Here is a 26,430-nt window from a genome sequence, read left to right on the forward strand (position 1 = left end):
ACAAGTAACAAGGGCATTCATTGACTGTTAGCACCAAACTCAACTCAACAAACCACTTGCGAACCTGCGACTACCCATACGCTGCGGCTACTTTCGAGGTTGCAGCTTCACAGCCCGAGCTGCTCTGTGGTTTCGTTTCTGGTCGTTGCACCGAGAGGCTGTTCTAGACGGTAAGTGCTGCGCTCGATTTTCAATAATTGTTTCCGAATGAATGGGCCACTTTGTATGGCAATGACCGATAGCGAATCGCGGAGACTATCACTGGGTCACACGCCCGGCCATTTTCGCGATAAAGCCTGCTTGCCCCCGCGTCGCATGGTCTCTCAGCCGAGATTGGGGTGACCTCGAATCGCTCTATAATACCCATTTTACCTTTGCCAATCCCTCCTCGTGACGCAAACCCCCATTTTAACTTACCGCTTGTCCATCTAGAAATCAAATTCGAAAAGCACCCTTACCCACAGGGTGTCACCCTCCCGCTCCCGCTTCTCTCCCTCGCCTCCGACCTCGAAAACAGCAGCCAGTTCGTCGTTTGGACTGGAACCCACGTCATTAAGTCGCCGCCATCCCCAACAAAAGCAAGGCCAGTCCTTCCAATTATGAGTCTGGCAGGGTCGGCGACGCTGCAAAGCGGTCAATCCGCCGCAATCCCAAGGTTAGCGGAGCCACTCGAGCTGAGACCTGCCGCCGAACTCGACCAGGCCGATGAGGCGGGAAAGAAGCAGAAGAAGCGAAGCCTGTTTGGCTTCAGCAAGAAGAGATCCGACGGTGGTGCAGATGGGCCGCAAACATCGGCAGCCAGGGCCGTGCCCTCGGCGACGTCAGCACCGGCCCCAGACAGACGGGTAGCCCGGTCCCCGGTCCAGACCGACTTTGCGAACACGATGACGCCGAGGTCGCCCAGCCGCAACCTCTCCTCCTCGCCGCGCCTCTCCTCCCCGGCCGGCAGCCAGATCTTCGAGCGCGACGTGCAGGAGAGCAACGTCCCCATCCCCAACTCGCCCGCAATCCCGTCGCACATCCAGACGGAGAACCACATCCCGTCCGTGCTGGACGCCTCGTCCGAGGCCATCACCGACGACCACCTCGACCCGGACAGCGTCGAGATCATCACCCACCCCTCGCACCAGCCGGCCGCCTTCACCGTGACGGGCGTTCCCCAGTCCCCGGCCAACGACGCCTCCGTCTTCGGCAGCTGGGCCGACGAGCTGGCCAGCTTCTCCGACCGCGACGCCACCGACTCGGCCTCCAACTACGGCTCCCTCGACACCAGCGACGTCCGCCGCCTGAGCTTCATCTCCTTCGCCGACGTCGTGCAGGCCGAGCACGCCGGCGCCGCCGTGGCCGGCTCCCAGCGCGACAGCATCCACCTCGCGGGCCTGACCAGCCTCGCCTCGGTTGGCATCACCACTTCCACCACCAACAACAACAACAACAACAACAACAACAACCGCAACCGGTCGCCCAGCCCGATCCGCAGCCCCGTGTCCTCGGCCGGCGGCGGCCCCGGGACGAGCCCGCCGACGAGCAAGTCCGGCTCCGTCAAGGGCCTCGACCTGTCGCCGGCCAGGCGGCCGCTCGGCAGCCCCGTCAGCGCCCACTACCCGCTCGCCCTCGGCGGGGAGCTCAACGTCGAAACCATGAGCCAGGCCCTGAGGAGGACGGGAAGCCGGGATATGAGCTGCTTCAGGAGTGGGCCCACCAGTCCGATCGAGGGGCCGAGTCGTTGAGCTAGCTGGTGGGGGTGAGTCGATGTTTGTTTTCCTTCTCTGGGGCTTCGACCCCCCCTTTTTTTTATCCTTTTGCGTTTGGTTCTTTTTTTTGCTCTGGGCGTATCGGCGCGGGTTGGTTGGGTTTCAAGCTGGGTTTTTTTCCTCCTTCTAAATACCAAACAAAGTCTCTGTTTTGTCTCTGTTATTTCGTCTTGATGGACGGGTGAAGTCAATATCAAATGGATAACCACAAGAAATCGCGCCTTGGATGATTGTTTTCTGGGAGGGCGGTGAAAGAAGGAGTTCCAATTATCTCGAGACATACTTTAGGTTCACCGGTTTTTTTTCTTCAGAATCTCTGATTCTATATTCGCTTCAGGCCCGAAGATGGTTATCGATTAACCCCGGGTATTCCAAGGAGAGAATGGAGCTTTTATTGGGGGATCTTTATACCCGCTCAGGCAGAGAGCTGGGGATTTTGTTTACTGCGTATAGGGTTGTTGATGGGGGTTCCGTTTCCAGTCTAGCTACGATCCCACAGAACGACCTTGCTATTCCTTGTCGGTTGCCGTTCCATACCAGGTCACTCTGTCAACCCAACCGCCTGATGTTGACAGTGTTCAAGTGACCCCAATAACTATCTAAACTTTCGTCGGACTTGCGGGTCAGGTAATGAAAACTGGGCAGGACCAGACCAAATCTATAGTTAGATCTCCCTCGCTGTGAGGCCGAAGCGCTGCTTGCCGGGGGAAAAAGCGAAAGGGTAGAGAAACACTCTCTTATGAGGGGATTCCTGCTTCTGTTTAAGCAGTGTCAGCCTCTTGTCTCCGTGGTGTTTGTCTGATATCCCAGTGATATCGCTGCGTCTTATAAGCAGGCCAGCTCCAGGAAGCTCGTAGGATAGGAAAATGGGGGTTTTATGGAATCCAAGGCACCGACTTCTCAACCACATGAGAAACATCATCTGCAAAGGTGACTTCTCAACAGCTTTACCAAGTGTGAGGATACGAGCACTAGGTGTCCTATAAAGAGCCGTCTCAAATTCTTCAGACAGCTGACTGATTTCCGTAGCGTTAAATGATCTAGTAAAAGTCCTGACCTAACGCCTCGTTGCATGACAGATAGACAAACGGACGGACAGACGGACAGCTCCCGCTGCGCCGTCATGGCTCCCGGCCCAACTCTCCCAAACGGGCGTGCGTATGCTAGTGGAAGCTCCGGGGTCGTCGAAGTCTAGCAGACACATACCTCCCGCTCAGCCCTCATGGCCTCTTGCATCCCGAGAGCCCAATTTCTATGATTGTCGCTCAAGGACACGCGACCGGGAGCGTGGAAGAGAAGGGATGAGGCGCTGTAGGACTCATCGTCCTTCTTTTTCCTTTTCCCCCGCTTTCTCAACCCAATCCAACCCTCATCCACACCTTCCTTACTCCTCCCCACCAGCAGGTGCCGCCTCGATCGCCCCGACAGCCTCCGCCCCCTCCACCGCCGCAACCGCCTCCGCAGCCTTGAGCGCGGGCCCATCAAACTCATACCCAATCTCCTTCAGCTTATCCGCCCTCGCCGCCCTCCTCCTCTCCTCCTTAGCCGCCCTCCTCAGCCAAGCCGACTCGGTGGCCGCCCTCTCGAGGCGCCTGCCCGCCATCTTGGCCCAGGGCACGCGCTTGAACCGCCTGTTGGCGCCCTTCCAGACGTCCGGGTGGACGGCGGCCGGGTCGACGACGCGGCACCGCAGGATGTTGCCCATGAGCAGGTACCCGTCCATGGCGCGGGCCACGACCTCAGCGGCGCCCGCGTCGGCGAACTCGGCGAACGCGTAGTGCCGGCTCGCGCCCGTGCGCGGGTTGCGGCTCAGCCGCAGCCGCGTCACCCGCGAGAACTGCGACAGGTACTCACGCAGCTGGTGCTCGAAGAAGCCGTACACGATCCCGCCGATGTAGATCACGCCCGGCTGGCCGCCCGCCGGGGTGGCGGCGACTACGGCGGTGGCGGCGTCGGCGTCGGCGTCTTGTGTGCTGGGGGCTGGGATGAGGGCTAGAAAATGGGAGGCCTGGGTTAGTAACCCTTCAATTGGGGCGGGTCGGGAGCAAGGGAAGATGTCTATCTTCCTTACCTTTATCTTCCTGTTGAGATTCCGGCATCGTTGCTGGGGTTTCCTTCTCCTTCTTCTGCTTGCCCTTTTCCTTCTTCTGGGGTTTCGGCACCGTCACTTCTGCGGCTTTCTTTTCCTTCCGGTCAGACTTGTCCTTCTTCCTGCGCTCCGGCGCCATCGTTGCGTTTTTCTTTTCGTTCTTCATGGCTGGTCGTCTTTTTGCTGGTCGAACAATTTTTTGGAGCCGACCCCTCGGGGACTAGCAATTTTCGTCGCCGTTGGCTTGGGTAAGTGGCTACACCGCCCGGCAGTTCTTGATGGACCCACAAGGCTGGCTTGGCGCTCTGCGGTGACACGATTGGCTCTTTGATTATGCTGCTTTTTTTGCCTGTTGTTCTTACGTTCACCGCCCCTGCGATTGACGGAATCTGAAATCTAGGGTATGAGATCGAATAGACGGAAAGCTTCGTCTTCATACATGGCATGTATTCGACGGCGGGAGACATGTCACGTCATGATACAGCCATACAGCGACATAGATCTAACAAAAGGAAGACCAAGCGGTCTCTCATCCATTCATATCTCCATGCTATAGACTGACTGATCTCTATAGAAACCACTCTTTTGGTTCGCAGGATTTCTGCTCTTCTATAGAACGCCCACTCCCAGAATATGAACCTCCCGCCGGAACGAGCCCGGCGGTAAGAATGCATTACACAACCCCAGTAGGGGCGCGACCGAAATACGCGCACACGTGCTGTGCTGTAGTAGACAACTTCCCTTGAAACTCTAACCCCCCACCCAATATTTTTGTTCACTAGCAGAGACGTGAAGCAGGCGAAGGAGCTTCATCATCAGAGAGGAACGTAAGAATGGCAATAGTAGCGCGTGATGAAACAAGGGGTGACGCCGAACAAGGACTCGTCAAGTTTTGGGGCCGGCTCAAAGTATCGTGCCAGCCCCTTCCATGTTCCCCCCATCGACGCGTTTCCGTGCCGAAAATGGAACCATCGCATCATACCAGTCGTGCAAGCCAGATCTCGTGGGGCTCATCTAGAGAAGACGATGAGCCCTTGGTCATCGATTCCGAGCGCAACCTCTCGCCGCCCGCCGCCCGTCCCCGCCCCTCCCAGCCTCGCCCACGCGCTGCTCCTAGGCGCGCCGTCCCATGGCAGCTGTTGCCCCGGCGGCGGCGGCGTCTTGTCTGGCGCTAACACTGCGGCCCGCAGCCCGTGGGAGGTTGCTCGCGCTATTGGTCGGGAGGAAACCCACGCCAGTACCGGTGCTTGTGCGCTTGGCGGCGGCGCCGGCCGTGCTCATCGAGTGGGTGCTCACTCCCGACGTCCGACGGGACGAGACTCCGCCAGGCTTGAGGGGACTGACGCTGGTAATGCTAGACGCGTGCCTGGTTCGGAGAGATGCGGCGCCCTTGAAGCCTCCCGGTGGCTCTGGGAGAGGTCGGGGCGTCGAGATGGTGTTGTTGCGCTTGACGGGGGACGTCTCCCGCGCCACGGAAGAGCGAGGCACGGGGACCGACGTCTTCTGGCCGGTGATGAACTCGTGACGGATCGCCTCGTCGGGCTTCATTCGCCTGTCGGGGTCCCAGCGCAGACAGCGAGTTATGAAGTCGAGGAATGGCTCGTCGTCGCACCTGAGAACCTGCTGCAGAGTCTTCGAGGACGGCCGGCGGCGACGTCCCTTGGATGAAACAGTCAGCCTCGGCTTGCCCACGCTGTCAAAGAAGAGCTTCTTCCGGGTGGATTTCTCGATGAGGTGTTTCTCCGGCGGCCCGAAAATCTCCATTATGCACGCGAGCTGCTCCTGCTCGTTTTCGCCGGGGAAGATGGGCACTCCGGTGAACAGCTCCGCGAGGATGCAGCCAAGCGACCACATGTCGATCGGCATGCCGTAGGTCATGCCGAGGATGACTTCCGGGGAGCGGTAGAAGCGCGATTGGATGTAAGTATAGACCTTCTCGTTTTCAAAACAGCTGGAGCCGAAATCGATAACCTTGATTTCCGAGTGGAGCGGGTGTCGCAAGAGGATATTCTCCGGCTTCAGGTCGCAGTGGATCACTCTGTGCTGCTTCAGCAGGATCAGGGAGCTGAGGAGCTGCTTGGTGAAGCGGCGGATGAGCTTCGGTGTGAAGCCGCGGAAGCCGTTGGATTTGATGAACTCGTACAAATTCATGTCGAGGAGCTCGGTGGAGATACAGAGATGGCCTCGGAAGTAGAAGCTGTGGGTGAAATTGATCATGCTGTGCTTGTTTTTGGGATCCTATAGTGACTGTGTCAGCTTCCCGGACCGTGCAGGGTCAGGAGGGGCGTTTGTTGCCGTTCCACTTACCCACTCGCGAAGCTTCTGAAGAATGTTGACTTCTACGAGAGCCTGCTGATGGAATCTCTTCTTGTTCCTGATGATCTTGACAGCGACGAGCACGCCGGTCTTGTGGTCAATGCACCGGACCACCTGACCGAAGCTCCCCTTCCCGAGCACATCGATGATCTCGTACCGGTAGGCGAGATGGTCTCCCGGCACGATGCTGTAGTCTCCTCGGTCATCGTCGTAGCCGAAGTTGGGCGTGGTGGCCTTCAGGTCGCCGACAACCTTGGCCGCGTTCTGGGTGCCGCAGAAGTAGATGTCCTTATAATCCACTATCTCGCCCCGCTCATAGATGTTGAGCATGGCTATCCGGATGGCGTCTGGCGCGCTCACGCGCTCCTTGGGCGTGGCGCGTTTCCGGAGCGCATCCAGTGTCCTCGCAGCCTGCTCCGTCTCCTTCCGGCGCGACCCGAGCTTTTTCATTTCCTCCTCAGCTAGCAAGTCATCCTTGTCGAGATCGGCAGTCCACACATCGATATGTCGCATCGTGCTTGTCGACGCTTTCGGCTTCAGTATCTTCTGCACCACCGACGCGTTGTGGGAGAGATTGGAGCGCTCCATAACAGTGTCCAGGCCGGTCTCCTTCTTCGCGCCTGTCAGGCTGTCACCTCTGTGTCGTTCCTGCTGTGCAATGACCGCGTTGAGGCTGGAAGTCGAGCTCTTGCGTCGTCTCGACTCCAGATACGTACCCGTGGCGCTTGATCTGGTCGAAGGAGTGGGACTCGAAGGTTTCGAGCCGAAATTGCTGGTTGTAGCCGACGCGGGGAGTCGCGGAGGTGGCATTGAATCCTGCCTGGCACTGTTGCTCTCCAACTTCTCTCCGTTGGGCTGGATGATGCTGTTCTTGGAGGCGCTCCGTTTCCACGACAGGCTCAGTTTGCGCCTGAGGGAGCTCATGGATGAAGGAGTTGGTGGTTCCTCTGGGCTGGAGAGAGGTGGAGGTGACTTTGTCCTCGGCATCGGTGCTCGTGGACCAGAGGGTTTGTGCACAGGGAAGTCTATTGTGGTATCAAGCGGAAGGGTGAGATCGCCTCCAGTCTTTGACCTCTTCATGAATGCCGACTCCATCCCACCCTTGGGCAGTGAAGATGACAAGAAGGGGGACATGCCCGACCGCTGGGGTGCATTATTTGCCCCGGGTACCGTGATTGATTCCGAGGAACTTGTGGTATCAGCTGCTGGAGGGGTGGCGTGCCGAACATGGTGAATTGAGCTGCTGCTCCGGGGATTGGGCAATTCAGCCCTCTCACCGACCTTGTGTCTCGAGAAGAAGCTGCTCTTGGAAGCTGTCATTGGGGTCGTAGGTGTCTTCGCTGCCTGCCTTGTAGGAGGCGGGCTGAGATGTCGCTCCGAGAGCCCCTGATCCTGGAGCGCGGCTATCCTCGCGGCCGTTGGTGTACTCAGGGGTCCCAGAGTGATGGGAGGTAGTCGCAACGGCTGCAGGTTCTTCCTGGACTGGGGCCCTGAAGCCTTCTTCTCCAGATCCAGTTTTGCGGTATTGACCGACTTCCGGTTGCTCGGCTTACGCTGAGATTTGAACGAGGTTTCGGTAGATGTGTGCCCGGATATGCTCCCCGTAGAGTTGCTGTGGATGCTACTTGCATCAAATGCCAGGTTTGACCTCCTCTTGTCCATGAACGACAATTCGGCGGGCGACTCCTTGGGGGATTCATAGACTTTGGGAATCGCCGGGACTGGCGGCACATCTTCCTCGTCATCGGCAGCCCCAGGGTTGTGTAAATTAAGCGACTTTGGCGCTGGCAACCGGGAACTGCTCCCCAGCGGCAGACGCGGTTGCAAGGAGCCAGTTGATGTTCGAACGGTGTTGAAGCTATTAGTTGAGCCAATGGAGAGACCTGAGCTGTAGGACTTCCTGTTCAAGTCGGGAGTCGTCCGTGAGGAGGACGGAGTAGAAGCCTTCCTAGGAAGCATGGAAGGAGATCTCGAGGAGGAGCGCACATCGGAAGCCGGGGGCGGGGGCGGCATATCTGCCACTCGAGGGTGGCTGTGGGAATGGTGCATGGAAAGGCGCTTCATTCTCCTCGTGTCGGTGGGACTGATGGTTCTCGCACCAAGCCCAGTGGCATGAGATGCATGAGGAACACCGGGCATGACGGAGACGCGTTTCCCGCCCGAGGCTGGTTGGTTCGAGCGAATGCTCGGCTGCGGCGACCGAGGGAACGGTACTGATGTCCTGCTTTGGTCAAGGGCGTGACTGCTGTTGTCCGCCGTGGGAGTAGATTGAATTAATCGCGGTGGAGGTGGCTGAACAGATCTCGCCTTGGAGGCCCGCGAACCCGTCAGATTGCGCGTCGACTCGGCTCCTATACGGGATCCCCCATCGATGGATGACCGAGTCGAGTCGGCAGCCCCCGGTCTGTCGGACAATGATGCCACGCTCGGCCGCCGCCGCTGCGCCGGCCGGTTATCATGGTCGTATTCGAACACACCGGGTCCCACCGACTTCCTAGGTGGCTTCGCTATGTTGCTGTTGGAGACTGGAGGGTAATGGCTCTGACGACGTGGGCGCGTTGCGGCAGGCGCATTTGGAGCATTCAAGATCGCGGGTCCTGAAGGTACTGTCGAGGATGTGGTGATCTGCCTATTGGAGATGCTCGGTCTCCGGAGGATGGAGCCTGTCCTCGACGGCCGTGTCGCCGGTTGCTGGATTGCGACGCGGGTAGTCCCGCCGTTACGGGTGACGTTAGGTCGCTCGACCATGTTGTCGACCAGGTCCCCTTCGCTGAGGATGCTGCCCTGACCGGTCGGCGACGGAAATTGGGTCAGCTTGAAATCGGACGATGCCGATTCCAAGCTGCTTTGCAGGTCGTCGAAGCTGACAGAGGGAAGGAAGTCGAAAGAGGAACTGGTGTCTCCCACGTCGTCCGAGGCGCCACCTCGCGCGCCAAAGGAGAAAAGAGTGTGATTATTCGAGGACGAAGCACTGAGCATTGGAGCATCGAGGGACGGCCGCCGAGCGATACCGTTCTTCGTAGGGCTAGCCGTTATTCTGTTCCTACGCGTAAGACATGGCAAGGTTAGCGAAGTGCTAAGACGAGATGCCTCGGCCGGCTGGGGGACATGCCGCTCTTGTGAGAGGAGGGCCTGGGAGAGGAGGGCGGTGTGGAGGGGGAGGGACAACCTGGTGGTGGACGTGGACGGGATTGCCAGTCGAGGGCCAGCAGGAATCTTGTGCTCCCTGTTCATAGGGAACTAGACGCTCAGAAGCTCCCGGAGGTTGTCGAGATGGCCAAGACGGGCGCCGACAACCAAAGACTGAGATTGGCAGATTGATGCGCCCTAGACAACGGGGCGGCCAGAGGGAAGCGGAGTGGACGCCGAGGCGTGATTGGAGTTGCAGTGGCTCTCCCCCGACAGCAACAGCAACAACATCAAGACTCAGTCCGGTCAAGGAACTGAGGGCATTCGAGAGGCTGCCTCATTCCGTTCCGGGGACGCGACACTCTAGACGACCGTGTCGGGGACCGTGTCGGGGCGTGACGGGGCGGTGGAGGGAAATGGCTGTGGACCTGCGGTGTTGTTGAAATTGGATGTCGAGGAAACCACAACAAGCATGCCCCAGTCTGGTCTGGTCTGTGTTCAAGGTACGAAATGTTACAGGCAAATGGCCTCCCGCGGCCCACTCTTGGTGCGAAACGAAGGGTCCACGCTGCCTGTCAATTTGGGGAAGAAACAGGCTAACTAATCACTATCGAGCACTTACTATGCAGTATTTCTTAACTGCAAATTTGACTCGGCAGCCCCCCTGAGCATGACAGGCAGCATCGTTGTGACTTATGAGCTTGTTCATCTTTTCTTTTAATTTCATTTTCTTGTCCTTCCCAATTCCCTGTCGAAGAAACTACCGTACACTAATATGAGAAAACAAGCGCGGGTAAAAGACAGTCCACCCTGGTAAGCTCCATGTTGGCACGACACTATGGTTACAGAGATATATCTTGTACCGACATGTATCCGTACTATTTTGCGACTCAACCTCAGCTGCTGCTACTGTTGTTGTTATTGTTATTGTTTCCCCCCGCCTAGAAGAAGTTTCAGATGGCAAGATTCCATGACCAAGAAATAACTTCTTGTAAGGCTAACAGGTCCCCTGCTTGAAAGGTCGAACTAACCGAACTCCGCAAACGCTGGGTACTTAATCACCCTTTCTTTGATAAGCGGACACAGGCGCCGTTTCCGCCCTTTCTGCGGACGACTGCTTAGATTTCGCTGCACGAGTGTCGAGTACCAGGTAATTATCATGCAGGCCGTCTTTGACTCGATGTACTGTACATACATACTACGGATCCGTACAGTACCGCATTTTGCTACCTATCTCACCTAGGATGGCATCTCGAGGTTCGCAAATTTGGGAATCAGCGGGTTCTTCCCAGCCGTTTCAATAACTGACGTATTATTTATTTATTTTCCGTAACGGGGCTTCGGTGGCAGCGGCCCGGGAGAAAGAGTTTAGTATTATGGGGCCATTCATCAGGGATCTCGGGATCTAGAAACGTACACCAGCAAAAGGGGGTGATCCGTTTAAGTATATGCAGTTATCCACACCTTACGCTGGGCTGACCCCAGAATCCAGATCCAGGATGGCCCAGGATGGGAACGCATGAACCAGGGGGGGAGAGACAACAAAGCTTCCGTTGATCAGGTTCCTTGGGAATCGAATCAATTTCATCGAATCGACTTCCCTCGCCGCTTACCGGCCGTGGGCAGCTGCCTCGCTTTCTGCAAAGTCCGCTCTCTGCGTGCGACTGGGACCGCTCACAAGGACAATTGTGTCACGTTGCGCATCTTGTTCAGCTTTGGAAGGCCGGAACAGGTGGGACGCTCAGAGCGTATCGACACATTTTTTCAGGTTGACATGTGTCTATTTCGTTTTACCTGACGCTATCAGGCCCGGGCTGGCCGAGGAGCAGAGTCATCCTGGCGCCAGAGGTGCCTATTATTCAGCCCTACACCGAAGTCGATGACGCAGTGTGATGAGCGACAAGGTCGTCCATGCCTCCTCTATCACAGCCCATGGCTCAAACCGTGACCACCCTAACGAATAATTGAAGATAAAAATATGCCGGCTTACAGCAGATCAACAGGTGTCGAACTGTCGATCATGGTAAGTTTGGGGACGAGACGGTCCGTCCGGGAGGAGAGACACTGGGGACGTTCAAATTTATAGTTCAAACTACTTGCAGTTGAAGGACCGTTCGTGTCGTTCAGATTCATGAGTGATGAATGAATGGAAGCGTGAGAGCCACGCCAGTTGCGTTCATCACGTCCAGGCAGTTGAAGAGGCAGGTAAGGCACCTATGTCTGAGATGAGAGGCCCACTTTATGACGGAATGCAGGTAAAAAGTGCCTCGGGAGTTGCCGCCAATGTGCGCCTTACCAAAGCATATGGTATCCGTACCTACATGTGACGGTGCGAATTAGCGAACATAATTGCCCAACCTATCTCATCAGGTATCCGTCATATCGATGATTAACTCGTCACTCGCACGTCCTCGTGCCCTCGAGCTTTAATCAAAAACTATTGGCCCACTCTGAACGTTTGCGGAAAGGTATTATCGCTGGACGGGGGTGTGAATTCACTGAGGCGCCCACCTCATCCCCCTAGAGCTGGGAGCGGGAGCGCTTGATCTTACAACATCATGGACGAGTTTGCGCTAGATTTCCTCACCGCCGCGGACGAGCCGGCCCAAGTGCAGAAGGAGGAGGACGGCCGGGATGAGAAGGACGGGCGCGATGAGAACCAACAGTCCGAGCCCGGCACCCCCGAAGCCAAACCCGGCCTGAGGAGCCGGGTGTTACGGCGGGGGATCCTCGGGGCGGCGAACATGCAAGACAAGCTTTTGGAAAAGTAACCAACCAGATTTACACTCTCTCCCTCTCTGGTCCCCCTCCTTCTATTCATTTAGATAGAAAGAGGGGAGAAAGAGAGGGCCGTATGAAAACGGCAACATCCATCACGTGCTAACCCGGGGGCCTAGGTTTCTCTCCGAGGTGATCCCCGTCGACGGCGGGCAGATGCACGATCCCGACGCCTCCGATGACGACTACATGCCGGCCTACGCCGAGCGGCCGGGCTTCACCGTGACGACCATGTCGAACAACTTCCGGCGGTTCAACGCGCGCATCGGCGTCATCTTCAAGTTCCAGGCGCGCGTCATCCGCCTGCTCTCGTGGCGCCACCCCAGCCAGACGCTCTCGCTGCTCGGCGTCTACACCTTCGTCTGCCTGGACCCGTACCTGCTCTGCGCCCTGCCCCCCGTCGCCGTCCTCCTCGGCGTGCTCATCCCCTCCTTCATCGCCCGCCACCCGGCCGCGCCCTCGCCCGCGGCCCCGTCCTCGTACTCCCCGCGCGGGCCCCCTCTCGCCCCGGCCCGCACTGTCAAGCCCGTCAAGGAGCTCTCGCGCGACTTCTTCCGCAACATGGGCGACCTCCAGAACAGCATGGAGGACTTCTCCGTCCTGCACGACCGCATCGTCTCGCTGGTCGTGCCCCGCACCAACTTCTCCGACGAGGCCGTCTCCTCCGCCGCCTTCGTCCTCCTCTGCGCCGCCGCCGCCGCCATGTCCATCGCCGCCCACCTGCTCCCCTGGCGCCAGCTCCTCCTCGCCGCCGGCTGGGCCGTCATCTGGTCCTCCCACCCCTCCGCCGCGCGCCTCCTCCGCCGCGCCGCCCCGCCCGGCTACGTCGGCGCCCAGGGCGCCCGCGCCCGCTCCCTCCTCGCCTCCTGGGTGGGGCGCGACATCATCCTGGACTCGGCGCCCGAGGCCCGCGAGGTCGAGATCTTCGAGCTGCAGCGCCTCAGCCCCTCGGGGTCGGGCGAGTGGGAGCCGTGGCTGTTCAGCCCGTCGCCCTACGACCCGCTCTCGGCCGCCCGCATCGCCGGCTCCCGGCCCTCGGGCTCGCGCTTCTTCGAGGACGTCCTCCCGCCCGACGGCTGGGAGTGGAGCGGCAAGAAGTGGGCCCTCGACCTGTGGAGCCGCGAGTGGGTCGAGGAGCGCATCATCACGGGCGTCGAGGTCGAGACCGAGGGCGAGCGGTGGGTCTACGACATACACAACGAGCACGAGGTCACCGCGGGCGTTGTCGAGTACCCGCCCGGATCGCCGCCGCCCGGCGGCCGACGCCCCCCCGGCGGCCTGAGCTGGGAGGAGGGCGAGGAGGGCACTGGTAGGCGCGGCGAGTGGAGGCGGAGGAGGTGGGTGCGCCTTGTCAGGAGGAAGAAGGTTGGCGTTGTGGGCTGAGTTGGAACGGACTTGTTCCGGCATGACCTCATTCTCCTGCCTCTGTATTATATTACAAGCATGACTGGCATGATTACGAACCTACCCTAATGGCCGCCTCCCTAGAATGGGCGTGGCATCGAGGCAACGAAGATATCTATCATTCAGACGAGAAAGCATGGCACACACATATATATACCTACCATCCGGCGAGCCTCGCTGCAGCCAAGGAAATTCGAGAGTCATGAACACCGCACTGAACGGCAGTATCTTTTCTGGCAAAAATAGTCATGTAGTTATGCCTACAACGCTACCTATTCCGCTAGTACTTCTAAAAAAAACTTAACTGTCCATGGATGCCAAACAGGCCACTCTCTCGGGGGGTTAAAACACAAGAGAACCAACCCTGCTAAAAGTAGAAAACCCCTCAAACAGCCTGGCCACCAGCCCACATGGTAAAATTCAGTCTATCCCATGGTCATCGCCCTTGCCCGGTGAGGGTATCAGAAAGGAAAACGAGAGCGTCTAGAAGAAAACCAAGCCTCCTGCCCCGAACGCCCGTCCGTATGTGGATGCGCCAGCCAATCCCAATCCCTTTCACTCCCGTGCATCCCATCCAAAGAATGCTCCTTGTTGATATATCAGGGGGGAAAGGAAAGGGAAGTAGAAAAGAGGACAGTTGTTTCCAAGTGATGGTTATTAGATGACCATCTTATCCAGAATCTTGTGGATGCCTGCGGCCTTGCCTCGCCCGTCGTCGATCTCATCCGTCATCTTTCTGGCGCGGTCGATAAGCACAGCCACCACCTTGCGGGTGTAGTCGAAGGACCCCGTCTTGGTCATGCAGTTGACGGCGTAGAGCTTGACCTCTTCGTTGGTGGTCTTCTGCCTGAGGATGTTAAGCAACTGCAGGTTGGACGGATCGGCACGGATGCTGTGGATGACAGGGAAGCTGAACTTCCCCTCGGTCAGGTCCTCGCACATGCCCTTGTTGTCGCTGTACTGTTTGCTAGCCAGGTTGAGGTAGTCGTCGGCGATCTGGAAGATGAGGCCGATGATGTTAACAAGAGGCACGCAGTCGATGAGGCTTCGCGACTCGGCTTGCATCAGCTTGATGCCCAGCCGGAACAGGCCGCCCGTCTTGTTCCCCACCATCTCGAGATAGTCGTCCTCGGTCGGGCAAGTGAGGGTGTCACGCCAGTGGAGATCCATGCCCTGGCCGCGGTGCAGGTTCACCAACTCTTCGGCAAAGATGCTGATAGCCTTCTGGCTCTTGAGTTTCTGCAGCTCCTGCAGGGCGCAGAAGTAGATATAGTTGGAGCTGTTGATGACCTGCGGGACGCCGTAAATGTTGTGTGCCACAGGAAAGCCCCGGCGCAGCAGGCTGCTATCCTCTACGTCGTCAACGAGCAGGCTGGCCGTATGGAGCATACCCACAACCTTGGTAATGACATCGAGGCTGTCGCGCGGAACCTCGAGCCACAAATCGAAGGCGTTGATGAGCTGCGACCGGAAGTCCTTCCCAGGGTGCTCATAGAGGTAGGTGAAGGGAGCTGTCACGATCTTCTCCTTGTAATCGGTCCACCGCTTGACTGTGGCGTTGAGGTCTTCGGTGGCAAACCGGTTCGGGTCGGGCGGCGGGGGCGGGGTATCCTGGGCCATGGCGATGGGCAGGGATGTCGACGGGGAGGTGAAGCTCGAAGAGTTGGACGCTTTTCGACTGCGGCTGCGCTGATGGCCGAGAACCTGAGCCTGAGCTTGGCTACTGCCACGAGTTTTACCGATCCAGTCGCCTTCGGGTACAGAATGGAGGATGGGTTTCGACGGAGCAGCAAACTGGTTGGTCGAAGAGGTGCGAGGTGGAATTATGTTTGGGGACGGGAGGAAAGTGTTGTGGTCCGGAGTCGGGTTTGCTGAGGAGGAAGGTACAGCCATGGTCGAGAGATGCTTCTGGGATCTCCTATATATAAACATGGGAGGGAGCGGCCGGACGGACGCGCAAACTTTACTTCGGAGCAGCAAGTGTTGGCCGGTGGGGACGTGGAGGTTGAGTGATTGCCTGTAGATAAGGCAGCAGCAATCGTGCAAAAGCTATCCTCGGACTGCAGTGAAAAGCGGAGAGTACACGGGTTTTTCACTCTGCCCTAGTATACAGGCGTCTAGATGACAGAGACGACCAGGTTAGCCATCTCGCCCAGCTGCGGTGAATTCAATGCTGGTGGCGAGCTGTTGGGGAATCCGGTGAAGGGCTCCAGATGCCCAGCCCAAGCCGAGTGATGGCGGGGTTAAAGCTAAGGCAGGTGCAGCTTTATTGGGGGGAAAGCTTGAATTGGTTGGTGTAAAAAGCACGTGAAACACATACCACGCTAATAAGAGACATCAGAACTCACCTTTGGCTAGGAATCATGAGAGGAAAAGAGATAGAAGACAGGAGACAAAAGCAGCAAAGATAAAAACTATGGGAGGATGATATAAAATTCCACCTTGGAATCCTACTGATTGGGGCAGTGAAAACTGTCTACCGGGCATTTCATAGGAGGCCGGGCGTTTCGTGCTTTAACGCATTGTCGTCTGTTGCGGCTTGTACCCGGCGGCGGGGAACCTGGGCTGCCACATGAAGGGATACCCGGGCTTAGAATCGCACTACGTACAGACGGGAGTCGATCCGTGGTACGGAGTTTAATTGAATCCCGTGGTGTGTAGTCACATACCAAGGTATTAGAGAATAGAAACTCGTCTTCCAACCTGCCAACCCATGCGGAGCACCCAATCCAGTCCGTCAGGACCTGTCAATCACATATTCCGTGCGGAAGGCCAGGATGGAACCAGCAACTGGAGCCCCTGAAATCCATCCCAGCCTTGTTGATGCCCTTCCTCAGTTCCCAGCTTCCATCCGTGATTGGTGATTGGTGATTGGTGATTGGTGATTGGTGATTCGTGATTCAGCTTCTAGAAGTTGGCCCCATCATTCATGCGCTGACCCGCTGAATTGCGTTTGTGGAGCCGGTTTCAGGACATGCAAGTCGCATTGCTCTTTCACCTGCGCCTGGGCTGGGCAACAAGTCTGTGAAGCTTGGTTGAAGGATGTTTTTGCTTTATGGACTGATCCTCGAGCAAGGTTCAGGGTTTGGATCTGCAGGTGGTGGTGCGACAAGCAAACCCAGGTCACGTAAACCCCGCTAAACCCCAAAAATAATATGTACTCCAAACCAGCATCTTTGGTCTGGCTGGTTGCTGTGGCACCCAGGCCGCCCTGACCAACAACTAAACATCGCAAGGGTCATTGAATTCCCCACCACGATCCAAGAGACAGAAAAGGAAATGCGCCGCCGATATGTCTAATTAGAATTCTTCTTCGCCCGAGACTCCAAATTTTCTTTCATTGATACCCGTCCCGAGTCTATTTTACCTTCTCTCTAATTGTATTATTCCAATATCAAGGGCCAACCACTGCCATCCTGGTGGCGCCCTCCTTTGCCTCCCACGGTCCGTCCTCTCCAAATCGAGCCGCCTCGGGAGTTATTTGTGTTTTCTTGCTTTCTGGAATCTGTGATCTTGTCCTGCGGGCTTTGTATCATCGGCGCGGCATCAAGAGCACAATTTCTCTATCGTACGGCGTTATAATACCAGAGACAAAAGCTGCGCTGTTCTTCTTGATACCCCCATCAGTCTCTCTACACACCCATCGCCCTCTCCATCCATACAGAGTTCCGCCCACAGTCCGCAATGGAAGCTCTCCTCTCCCTCGCATTCGACAACCTGTCCTCCTACGACGGCCTCAAGATCAACAAGGGCCTCAAGCAGGTAGAGGGTCTCCTCGCGCAAATCTGCCTCTCCTCGCCAGCTGGAGCAAGCAAGTCCCCCAGGAAGCCATCGAGCAGCCCGACTAAAGACGGAGACTCGCCGCCCTCGCCGCATAAGGCGCTCTCTGACCTGTCCGACGACCCGGCCTTCCGCGAGTTCTTCAAGCTGCAGCAGGGCTTCGAGTGGAATGTCGCTCAGCGTCTGCTGACGACGCTCGACCGCCTGGTTGCCCGGGGCGGCGACGGCCAGAACGATCTGCTGATCCTGAATGCGCTCGATCTCATCCAGGGCGTCCTACTGCTCCACCCTCCGAGTAAGGCGCTCTTCTCGCGAGAGGTCTACATGGATGTCAGTCACGCCCTCCCTCATTCTTCTTTCCCCTTTCCCCTTGCGCCCGTCTCTCCCGCCCAGTGAAAGACAAAAAAAAGGTGCAATCCCTCCAAAATCTAGACAACGACTAACATATCTCCCCCAACCAGCTCCTCCTAGACCTCGTCGAGCCGGTCAACTGCCCGGCCATCCAGTGCGCCACGCTCCTCACCCTCGTCGTCGCGCTGATCGGCGCGCCGCGCAACACACGCACCTTCGAGTCCCAAGACGGCCTCCTGACCATCACGTCGCTGTTCCGCAGCCGCTCAACGTCACGCGACGTCAAGCTCAAGCTCGTCGAGTTCCTCTACTTCTACCTCATGCCCGAGACCCCCAGCATCCCGCGCGCCGAGGCCCGCGCCAACTCCGCCACCCCGGCCATGCTGCAGCGCAGCCCCAGCAAGCTCGCCAGGGCCTTCGCCGGCGACGTCGGATCCCCCGCGGCGGCGAGGCGGAGGAGGGCTGACAGTGGTGACGACGACGACGACGACGGCTCGACTAGGACGACGGAGGAGAAGCAGGCGTTCCTGGCGCAGCACCTCCCCACCGTCGAGGACCTGGTCAAGGACCTGAGGAATAGCGCGCCGTTTGGGGGCGTCGTGGTCTGAACTGCAGAGACGAAAGGAAGGGTGTGACTTGGAAGGGAGTGTGGCTCCTTTCGTGGGCTTTTTGTCCCGCTTGCTTTTCTTTGGGCTTCTCTTCGGGAGCCTCGCCGCTACACTCCGTCCGGCAGGTTGTCGTACTTACTTACATCGCATTTGTTCAGCATGGCGTTCTTTCCCAGAATATGGTTTGTTTGATCGGAAGGGAAGATAATATCTCGGTCTCGGGTCGCGTTCCACCTTGTCAGAGCGCCATCTCGGGATGTTTTTTTTTTTTTAGCTCATTTGCATTCAAGGAGGTTCTGACCGCAAATGCCCTGTTCCCGTCCGGGGAATGAATGGTCATGCGAGTTTTGTTCATAGACGGATAGGAGTTCCGGCATTTTTTAAGAAGTCAACCCACTAATAGAAGACTACCGTTCTCACGGCAAACATCCCGGAACTTGCCCATGGTCGCGTGAGGTGTTAGCCGCTCGCTGCAGCACTTATGCGACGTGTGGGTTCGTGTGCTGATCTGCCGGTGTTACCGTTTCGGCCCCGGAAGACTGCGGCGTGAATGGCGATACAGGGTCTGACGGTGGGGACAGTTCGGAACCGTACAACTCGAACCGGCCCTCGATGGTATCAGACACCTGCTGGGGACGTACTGCAGGCACATTCGACCCGCCATTGCCAGACCCATCGACAGTCGGCTCCCGGGACCGCGAGTCGATTTCCACAGCCGCGGTGATGTCATCCGGGCTCTGTGGTTCCGTCGGCACCGCCCGATTCCGACCGGGCGACGCCCCGTGGGGTGAGGAGGTACCGTGCTCTGCCTCCGTGAATGGCCCAGCCACAGCATCCGGGCCGAAGTAGTCCTGCGTCAGACCCCTAAGCCTCCCCCCGTGAGACACGACATCCGAGTGGCTCTCCGACGTCTCACCGGCTCTACCGCCCCCGGAACCATGGACACCCTCGGTCCGCCATCCGCCCCGGCCCTCAGCCATCCGCATCGCCGGCCCATCCACACTGCCCCCACCAGTCCGGGTGCCGGTGCCAGTCCCGGACCCCTCGTCACTCCTCCGCCTCCTCCTCCTCCTCCTGCGGCGGCGTCGGCGGAGACAAACCCAGGTCACTGCCCCAACCACGAGGCCGCTACCCACGACCGCCCCCACCGCAACACCCGCCTTTCCGCCGGCGCCCAACCCTCCCTTCTCCTGCGCCACGGCGGAGACCCCGCTACCGGTGGGCACGGGCGCCGTCGCGGCGGCGCATTGCGCCTTGCCGTCGGCCGAGGTGCAGCTCTGGGAGAGGGCGCAGCAGCCGCCGCCCATGGAGGCCGGGCACGCAATCTGGCTGGTGGTGCAGCCGGCGGGGATCTCGCCGACGACCGAGGTTGGGCCCGCCGTGCTAGTCCACAGGCACTTGCGGCTGCTGCCGCAGGTCTGGCCGTAGGAGCAGCAGCCGCCACCCAGGGCGGAGGGGCAGAGGAACATGGAGGTTTGGGTGCAGGGGCGGGGGCAGCAGGCGGGGACGGTGGTGACTGTTGGGGATGGGGAGGTCAGGGTTGTGGTTGAGTTGCATTGGTACTGGTTCGCTGGGCAGGGACTGCCGCAGTCGGAGCCGATGGCGCAGCATGCTGCTTTGTTGCCGGTGGTGGGGTTCACGATGCAGCTGTTGGGATGGTGAGTGGATGGTCAGCGGCTCTGGCTCGAGGGAGGAGGGAGGGGGAAAAGGGGGTGCAAAGGCAAGGTGAGGAGCAACGAAGAGAGGCGGATGCTGACTAGGTATCGTCGGGGCAGCACGATGTTGCGCCAAGAGGCCCGATATCCAGGCCTGCCTCATCGTTAGAGTCGCAACTTTAGCGGAATATAGTAGGTCTCACAAGGATGTTGACCCTGGGTGCACAGCGCCTGTCGCTTCCCCAGCGGGCTGAGCTTCGACGCAGCCTGGTAATATCGGAGCGACAAGGTTGGCGTCGCTTCGATGGCGGCGAAGCGTTGAGCAAGAACAACGGTGGCCAACAGCCATCCGAGGGCCAGCAGCCTTGCAAGGTCATCCATGGCTGGAATCCAAGCTCAAGGACCAAGGGACGGTCGAAGAAAGACGATGCTCCTCATAAACTTAGTAGGTAGTGTGACACAACACAACTTCGCAGAACGAGCCAAGGAAGCACCAGCAGCCCACGGGGGAAAACGTGATGCAGACATGAAAAGGGGAATCAAGAAGTAAATGGCCGAGTCTGTCCAAATATCCTGGAAATCAATTTGATATGAGAGGCCCACGAGGCTACCTAGTCCACAAACCCCAACAAATAAAGAAACTGACAGGAGAAGGCCACAGGGCCCAGAGCCGCCACTTTTTCACGTTGCGCTGATCTCCAGGATGGTTCCATGTCAAAGAAATGCAACTCGGGATCCAGGAGACCAATTACAGACAAAGCCCAACTTCGTGCATCTGCATGCCATGCAAGGGTCTCGAGCTGAAAACGTGCGTCTAGCCACACACCACCCGTTCCTCCAGGGTTACCCCCATACTGTGGAAGCACAGAAATGGCGGAATCTGGTGGGATGGTTTTGTATGGCAGACTGGGCCGTGTTGATATCGGTCAACCACACCTCCTCATCCAAGCTTCCTTATTGCCAGACCGCCTTCCCCCTAATCCCCATCGGGAGGTGTAAGCCCTTCGGTTGCGTCTCGAGAAGAGTTATTGAAGGGTAGCTGGTTTTGATGCCCGATGTCTATTAATGCGTATCAAAGACGGTACTGCCTCCAACAGTACAATTTGCTGAACGGGCAGAGACGCTGGTCTGTTATACCTCTGTAGCGACGGTCAAAATATTGTGCGGACTCATCTTCATACCTTACGTGCCCAGGGCGTTGAACCAGTGCCTCCATGTTTAGACAACAGCAACTGCAACCCTGCATCCTCCTTGTAGCGGTGCAACGCCAAAGATTTCCAGTCATCCCAATCCAGGCCATCGTCTACCTTCACTACATCTCGGAGCCCTCGAAAAAGGCCCAGGAATCCATCCCAGTCTACGAGGTCATAGCCGCAACAAAAAGCGAACCTATGTTGCAACCGGCCATTCCAGACAAAATCTGCCAGATCCTGGCGGCCCTTCCCCTCAGGCAGGCGTGCAAAGACGATTTCATCTTCACCCAGATCATTCGCACCACTGTAGAAGTCTGCAACTGGAAGAAGGCCGACTGGAGAGTTGAATGCATGCGCTGGCGGCTCGGTGTGAGCCCACTCCCAGTCGATAATTCCAGTCATGTTGAAGTCATCATCCACCAGGATATGATCTCCCTTATCATCCGCATGCTTCAAGTAGTATTTCTTCTCGTCATCCTGACCTGGTGACGGCAGCACAGACGGGACTAAGTCGATAAGAAATCTATGGATGAGGTAGGCATCCACTGCTTGCTGCGAGTATATCTCCTCGCGCAGGATTAGATCCAACATGAGTTGAAGTGACGACTTGTGATACTCCCCCAGAAAGGAGAATGGGCCAGTGGTGCGCATTTCGGATTGCGTAAAGTCGGTGAGTGATTCTCGAGCAAATGGGCCGACATGAGAGTCGCCCGGGCGGTCGAGGGAGCCAAAAAGGTTGAATGGGTATCGGCGAAGTTCGATGAATGTATCCGCAAGCTGATCCATGAGCTTTCTCCTCTGTTCCTGGGTTGCAATGGCCCATCTCAGAGAATTTCCGGGCAACTTCTCCATCAGAATATAACCAACTCCCACAGGATTGCCAGCCTGTTCTAGCGCAAAATCGAATACTCTTGGAGCAGGAACACACGAGTCCGCTCCAGAAACTTGAGGGTTGCAACCTCGCTTTGGATGATACAAGCTCGCAGTGCGGCTGGAGGGGATGTGGCGTTGAACCTGCGGATACGGGCGATCCATTTGACTCCGTCGTCAAAACAAACTTCGACATGGTAATTCATGCCACCCATCACGGAAATTCGTGTGGCTCTGTCATACTGAAGCGGAGGGATAGAGCAGGGAATCCCTTGGCGTAAATGACTGGCTCGGGCCACAAGAGCAGGAGTGTTGATCTTCTCGATCAGTGCTGTCAGCTCACGTCCTTCGGCCTCCCGAGCCGCAGGATCATAGGCATCTGCATCCTGCCAAATACACAACTTATTGGCAAGTAGATGCGGTGAGGTTGAAGACCCAAACCAACCTCCCACTTAGGGCAGCTATGAAATTCGTGTGTTGAAGATGGGTGGAGTATAGATGGCGGTTGCACGTACGCATTCGCCGAGTGTACGAACTGACGGTCTTTGGCATATCTCAAAATCACAGGACCACATGGGCATTGTATCGCAGAATTTTAGTGAATTGAAACTTGACTTCGTGCATCTGCATATGATGCAAGGCTCTCGAGCTGAGATGCTGCCTCAGACCTACATTACCTCCCCTTCCCAATGGCCCTTGGCGATTTGGCTTTAAAGTTGACATTGGTTCCACGGCTCATTCATCCGAGCTTCTCTTGTGCCAGCCCGCCTTCGAACTAAACTAGAAGCAGTCAAAAAGGGAAATTGCAGACTGGAAACTGATGAAGCTGGTTGCCAACATTCATCTCACCCAAGGTTCTGTGCACGTGACATGGAAAGTTGATGATACAGCGCCGCCAATCACATCAAGGCTCTAATTTATTGAACCTGAACCAATGAAAGCAGCGGGCTCGATTAGTCATCTGAAAAGAAAAAGAAGCTTCTTATCTTATCGCCTGTAGAAAAGAAAATCAACCAAAAGTCCATCTGTGGGTTCCCCTCCGTCGAACAAGTCGACAGCCTCGAGATATTACTTTCAAGCCGCTAAAATGGGCGTCGGGCGTCGCATGAAGAAGCAGGGTCCCCCTGCACCCTTGTCAGAGGCACATTTCGACAAACTGAAGCGCAAGAAGGGTATCCCAGTCGACGATACCCCCGCAGAGGCACCCTCGTACAAGAAGCGAAGAACTTCCAAGAAGTCGGAACAATCGCCCAAGGGCGACGGCAGGGCCAATACGAAGGGCGCAACCTCAAAGCCGGCTAGGAAGCAGGCCGGTAGCGAGAAGAGCGCTCCGGGTGCCCCGAAAGATGGAAAGAGAGTTGGGAATTCCAAGGCTAAGAAGACGCCCCTTCCCGAGTCTGATGAGGAGATGGACGACGAGTTTGGCGCATCGGACTTGGAGGATGAGGCCGATGAGAGTGAACTGAACGGGGAAAAGCTGGGAGACGACTTCCTCGGCTCGGACGACTCGGTTTACGACTCGGATCAAGAACAGGGACATAGGAAGGAGACCTTCGTCTTCTCCGACGACGAGGACGACGACGAGGACAGAGAAGAGAAGTTGACAGTTGCCAACATCGAAGGTCTCTCGAGGAAACTGGATAAACAGTTGGAAGAAGAAGCGGCAGAGAACGAGGCAGAGCTCCGTGAGGAAGCTCTCCAAACCAACATCGACGGCGACAAGCCGCAGGTGCTGGGCGGTGACGACGATGACGACGAGCTCTCGTCCAAGGCGAAGACTCTGCTAGCCCCTGACCTCCAGATGCTGCGGACCAGGATAACAGAGACGATCCGCGTGCTCGAAGACTTCTCAAACCTGGCGGAGGAAGGCCGGAGCAGGGTCGAGTACACCAGCCAGCTCCTGAAGGACTTCTGCAGCTGTACGTCTACCCCCTTATTGTTTGTAAGACAGTTGCTGACTACGGAATGGACAGACTACGGTTACAGTGAATTCTTGGCAGAGAAGCTTATGTACGTCTTTAGATGCTCAGTATCACCCCTGGCGATGTTTCCTGAGCTATGAAAAGCGTCTTGCTCCTGAGGCAGTGGCTTGTTCTACGCAGGATTCACTATTGATACCATATTTGAAGCAACTACTGACCAATTTCTAGGAATCTCTTCTCGGTCAAAGAGGCATTCGCCTTTTTCGAGGCTAACGAGGTAAGCTCCCAAAATAGCTGTCCCCCTGAAGCCCATCATCCTATGGACCGGCATTGCGACGCCAAACTCTCTACAACCTTGTCCTTCATGGTAGAGACTGACTCCGACTTAGTCTGCCCGTCCCGTCGTCATCCGCACGAATACCCTCCGGACACATCGTCGTGACCTTGCGCAGGCACTCAGTGAGTTACCATCCCACACTCATACCATTACCGTCCCCGACATCTAGGACCAAACTAATGCCATCAAAGTCAACCGCGGCGTCACGCTGGAACCGGTAGGCAAATGGTCGAAAGTCGGCCTGCAGATCTTCGATTCCAAGTACGTATTTTACTTTATTCTGGCCATGTCTCGGGAAACTGGACAGAGATCAAAGCCAGGGACTTGTTTCAGCACTTCTAGGAGATGTTAACTCTATATTGCAGCGTTCCTTTGGGTGCCACCCCCGAGTATTTGGCGGGCCACTACATCCTGCAAGCCGCGTCGTCCTTCCTGCCCGTCATGGCGCTGTGCCCACAGGAGAACGAGCGTGTTCTCGATGTAAGTGACTGGCCAACTCGTAACTTTTGCGGTTGATATACTGACACTGTTCTTGCAAAGATGGCTGCTGCTCCGGGAGGCAAGACGACGCATATGGCGGCGCTCATGAAGAACACGGGCGTCATCTTCGCCAACGACGCGAACAAGGCGCGTTCCAAGGGTCTGATAGGCAATATTCACAGACTCGGCGCTGCGGTACGTGATTCTTGGCAGCCTGTTGCTTCCCGTGTCCCTCCTTGGGAGGCTCACTACTCGTTCCGAGAGAACACAGCTGACGCCTAGACTCATAGAACACAATCGTGTGCAACTACGACGCCCGCGAGTTCCCTGGAGTGATGGGCGGTTTCGACAGGGTGCTGCTGGACGCGCCGTGCTCAGGCACCGGAGTTATTGCCAAGGACCCTTCCGTCAAGACCAACAAAGACGAGAAGGACTTCATGGTATTGCCGCATACGCAGAAGCAGTTGCTTCTGGCAGCCATCGACTCGGTTAATCACGCCAGCAAGACGGGCGGCTATGTCGTCTATTCGACGTGTAGCGTCACTGTTGAGGAGAAGTAAGTCATGCCGTCCTTTCTGAGGCTTTCTTTCCGGCTTGCCCCTTTTAGTTTGACAAGATGCTAACTCCATATCCTTTTCACAGTGAGCAAGTCGTTGCCTACGCCCTCAGCCGTCGTCCTAATGTCAAACTTGTCGAGGTAAGCAGCTTCCGGAACCCACCCCACCCCTTGTCCCACCCCTTGTCCCACCCCTTGTAGTACAAGTTTTCTGCCCAAACAACTGGCTTAATTCTGTTCCCGTACGATGTTATTCAAAGCAAAATGCTGACTCCTGGCGCTGAAGACCGGTCTGCCCTTCGGCAAGGAAGGGTTCACAAGTTACATGGGCAAAGAGTTCCCCCCAAGCCTCAAGTTGACGCGCCGCTACTACCCCCACACGTACAACAGTAAGTCTCAAGGATCGAAGCTCCGGCCACGGCAAGTGATCCCGAACTAACACCCGCCAACAGTGGACGGCTTCTACGTGGCCAAGTTCCAGAAGCTCCGCGCCACGCCGGCCAACGCCGTCAAGGTGAACAGCGCCGCGGACAAGAAGAGCAACGGCGTCAAGAGGGCTGGCGGCGGCTCCGCCGGCGCCGGCGATAGAGACGAGGACGAGGACGAGATCGTGGACAGGACGCCGATCGCTGCGGACGACGAGGAGGGCGGGGAGGAGGACGGGTTTGGCGGGTTCGACGATGATGAGGATCGCGAATACATGGATCGCGCTAGGCGCAATGCTATGCGGCGGAGAGGTCTGGATCCCAAGGCGCTCAATCAGAAGGGGGCCAAGAAGGGGAAGGAGACGAAGGAATAGAGATTTCCTGGTGAGACAGGGAGCGAGCGCCATACATGCCAGATGAGGTTAGATTCGAGGGTGTCTAGTATAGGGGGTTGTCGAGGGTAGGGCCCAGGGCAAAAGCATGGAAGTGGGGACGAGGGGAGTATTCCAGCCGTCTCTGAGCTGTCTAGTTTGGAGTCTAGGGAAAAGAAAATAGAAATCACGGGCTTCACTACGTGGTAAACCAAGTGACACTTTTCGAGCCGTGGGCTAGTCTGGTCGTTTTCCTTGAAAACCAAGACCAATTACACCTAACTCTTGCCCGCGAGGTAGAAGGTCGTGATGGTCTCGCTCTCGGCGATCTTGCGCACGATGCGGAACTTGGCGCCACCCGGCCCAGCCCTCGACCCGGTTGGCGGCGTACATCTAGCCCTCGAGCCCGATG

General features: G+C 57.1%; 9 protein-coding genes across 9 annotated transcripts; 4 read left to right on the plus strand and 5 right to left on the minus strand.

Moving 5' to 3' along the window:
* The first annotated feature begins 483 nt into the window (after window positions 1–483).
* Window positions 484–1,855, plus strand: QBC33DRAFT_219046 (uncharacterized protein). Its single transcript, XM_060422766.1, has one exon. The coding sequence runs from the start codon at window positions 600–602 to the stop codon at window positions 1,728–1,730; it is 1,131 nt and encodes a 376-aa protein (XP_060287075.1). The 5' UTR covers window positions 484–599; the 3' UTR covers window positions 1,731–1,855.
* A 1,283-nt stretch (window positions 1,856–3,138) lies between these two features.
* On the minus strand, window positions 3,139–3,982 carry QBC33DRAFT_555364 (uncharacterized protein; the record flags this gene model as incomplete). The annotated part of the gene is made up of 2 exons (XM_060429629.1): window positions 3,139–3,746; window positions 3,826–3,982. The coding sequence occupies 2 exons, from the start codon at window positions 3,980–3,982 to the stop codon at window positions 3,139–3,141; spliced, it is 765 nt and encodes a 254-aa protein (XP_060287076.1).
* A 966-nt stretch (window positions 3,983–4,948) lies between these two features.
* Window positions 4,949–9,840, minus strand: QBC33DRAFT_525986 (uncharacterized protein). The gene is made up of 3 exons (XM_060426862.1): window positions 9,329–9,840; window positions 6,151–9,202; window positions 4,949–6,081 (listed from the first exon to the last, which is right to left on the minus strand). Exons 1-3 carry the CDS (start codon window positions 9,391–9,393, stop codon window positions 4,957–4,959), a joined length of 4,242 nt encoding a protein of 1,413 aa, XP_060287077.1. The 5' UTR covers window positions 9,394–9,840; the 3' UTR covers window positions 4,949–4,956.
* A 1,922-nt stretch (window positions 9,841–11,762) lies between these two features.
* On the plus strand, window positions 11,763–13,800 carry QBC33DRAFT_597378 (integral peroxisomal membrane peroxin-domain-containing protein). The gene is made up of 2 exons (XM_060431925.1): window positions 11,763–12,055; window positions 12,186–13,800. The coding sequence occupies exons 1-2, from the start codon at window positions 11,847–11,849 to the stop codon at window positions 13,447–13,449; spliced, it is 1,473 nt and encodes a 490-aa protein (XP_060287078.1). The 5' UTR covers window positions 11,763–11,846; the 3' UTR covers window positions 13,450–13,800.
* Window positions 13,691–15,710, minus strand: QBC33DRAFT_525993 (putative geranylgeranyl pyrophosphate synthetase). Its single transcript, XM_060426863.1, has one exon. The coding sequence runs from the start codon at window positions 15,400–15,402 to the stop codon at window positions 14,128–14,130; it is 1,275 nt and encodes a 424-aa protein (XP_060287079.1). The 5' UTR covers window positions 15,403–15,710; the 3' UTR covers window positions 13,691–14,127.
* Window positions 15,711–16,735: 1,025 nt separating this feature from the next.
* On the plus strand, window positions 16,736–18,615 carry QBC33DRAFT_525997 (cell division control protein 14). The gene is made up of 2 exons (XM_060426864.1): window positions 16,736–17,580; window positions 17,712–18,615. The coding sequence occupies exons 1-2, from the start codon at window positions 17,155–17,157 to the stop codon at window positions 18,207–18,209; spliced, it is 924 nt and encodes a 307-aa protein (XP_060287080.1). The 5' UTR covers window positions 16,736–17,154; the 3' UTR covers window positions 18,210–18,615.
* Window positions 18,378–20,406, minus strand: QBC33DRAFT_219305 (uncharacterized protein). Its single transcript, XM_060422767.1, has 3 exons — window positions 20,068–20,406; window positions 19,967–20,018; window positions 18,378–19,856 (listed from the first exon to the last, which is right to left on the minus strand). Exons 1-3 carry the CDS (start codon window positions 20,243–20,245, stop codon window positions 18,689–18,691), a joined length of 1,398 nt encoding a protein of 465 aa, XP_060287081.1. The 5' UTR covers window positions 20,246–20,406; the 3' UTR covers window positions 18,378–18,688.
* A 640-nt stretch (window positions 20,407–21,046) lies between these two features.
* QBC33DRAFT_575839 (uncharacterized protein) lies at window positions 21,047–22,508 on the minus strand (the record flags this gene model as incomplete). The annotated part of the gene is made up of 4 exons (XM_060430859.1): window positions 21,047–21,074; window positions 21,104–21,967; window positions 22,003–22,328; window positions 22,443–22,508. 4 exons carry the CDS (start codon window positions 22,506–22,508, stop codon window positions 21,047–21,049), a joined length of 1,284 nt encoding a protein of 427 aa, XP_060287082.1.
* A 453-nt stretch (window positions 22,509–22,961) lies between these two features.
* Window positions 22,962–26,293, plus strand: QBC33DRAFT_526002 (NOL1/NOP2/sun family-domain-containing protein). Its single transcript, XM_060426865.1, has 11 exons — window positions 22,962–23,846; window positions 23,901–23,937; window positions 24,078–24,126; window positions 24,239–24,308; window positions 24,378–24,447; window positions 24,552–24,666; window positions 24,727–24,861; window positions 24,957–25,222; window positions 25,309–25,363; window positions 25,509–25,611; window positions 25,675–26,293. Exons 1-11 carry the CDS (start codon window positions 23,015–23,017, stop codon window positions 26,019–26,021), a joined length of 2,079 nt encoding a protein of 692 aa, XP_060287083.1. The 5' UTR covers window positions 22,962–23,014; the 3' UTR covers window positions 26,022–26,293.
* Window positions 26,294–26,430: the final 137 nt, after the last annotated feature.

Source organism: Phialemonium atrogriseum, assembly GCF_030411735.1.
Source record: "Phialemonium atrogriseum strain 8032-3 unplaced genomic scaffold QBC33scaffold_3, whole genome shotgun sequence".
Taxonomy (NCBI): Eukaryota; Fungi; Ascomycota; class Sordariomycetes; order Cephalothecales; family Cephalothecaceae; genus Phialemonium; species Phialemonium atrogriseum.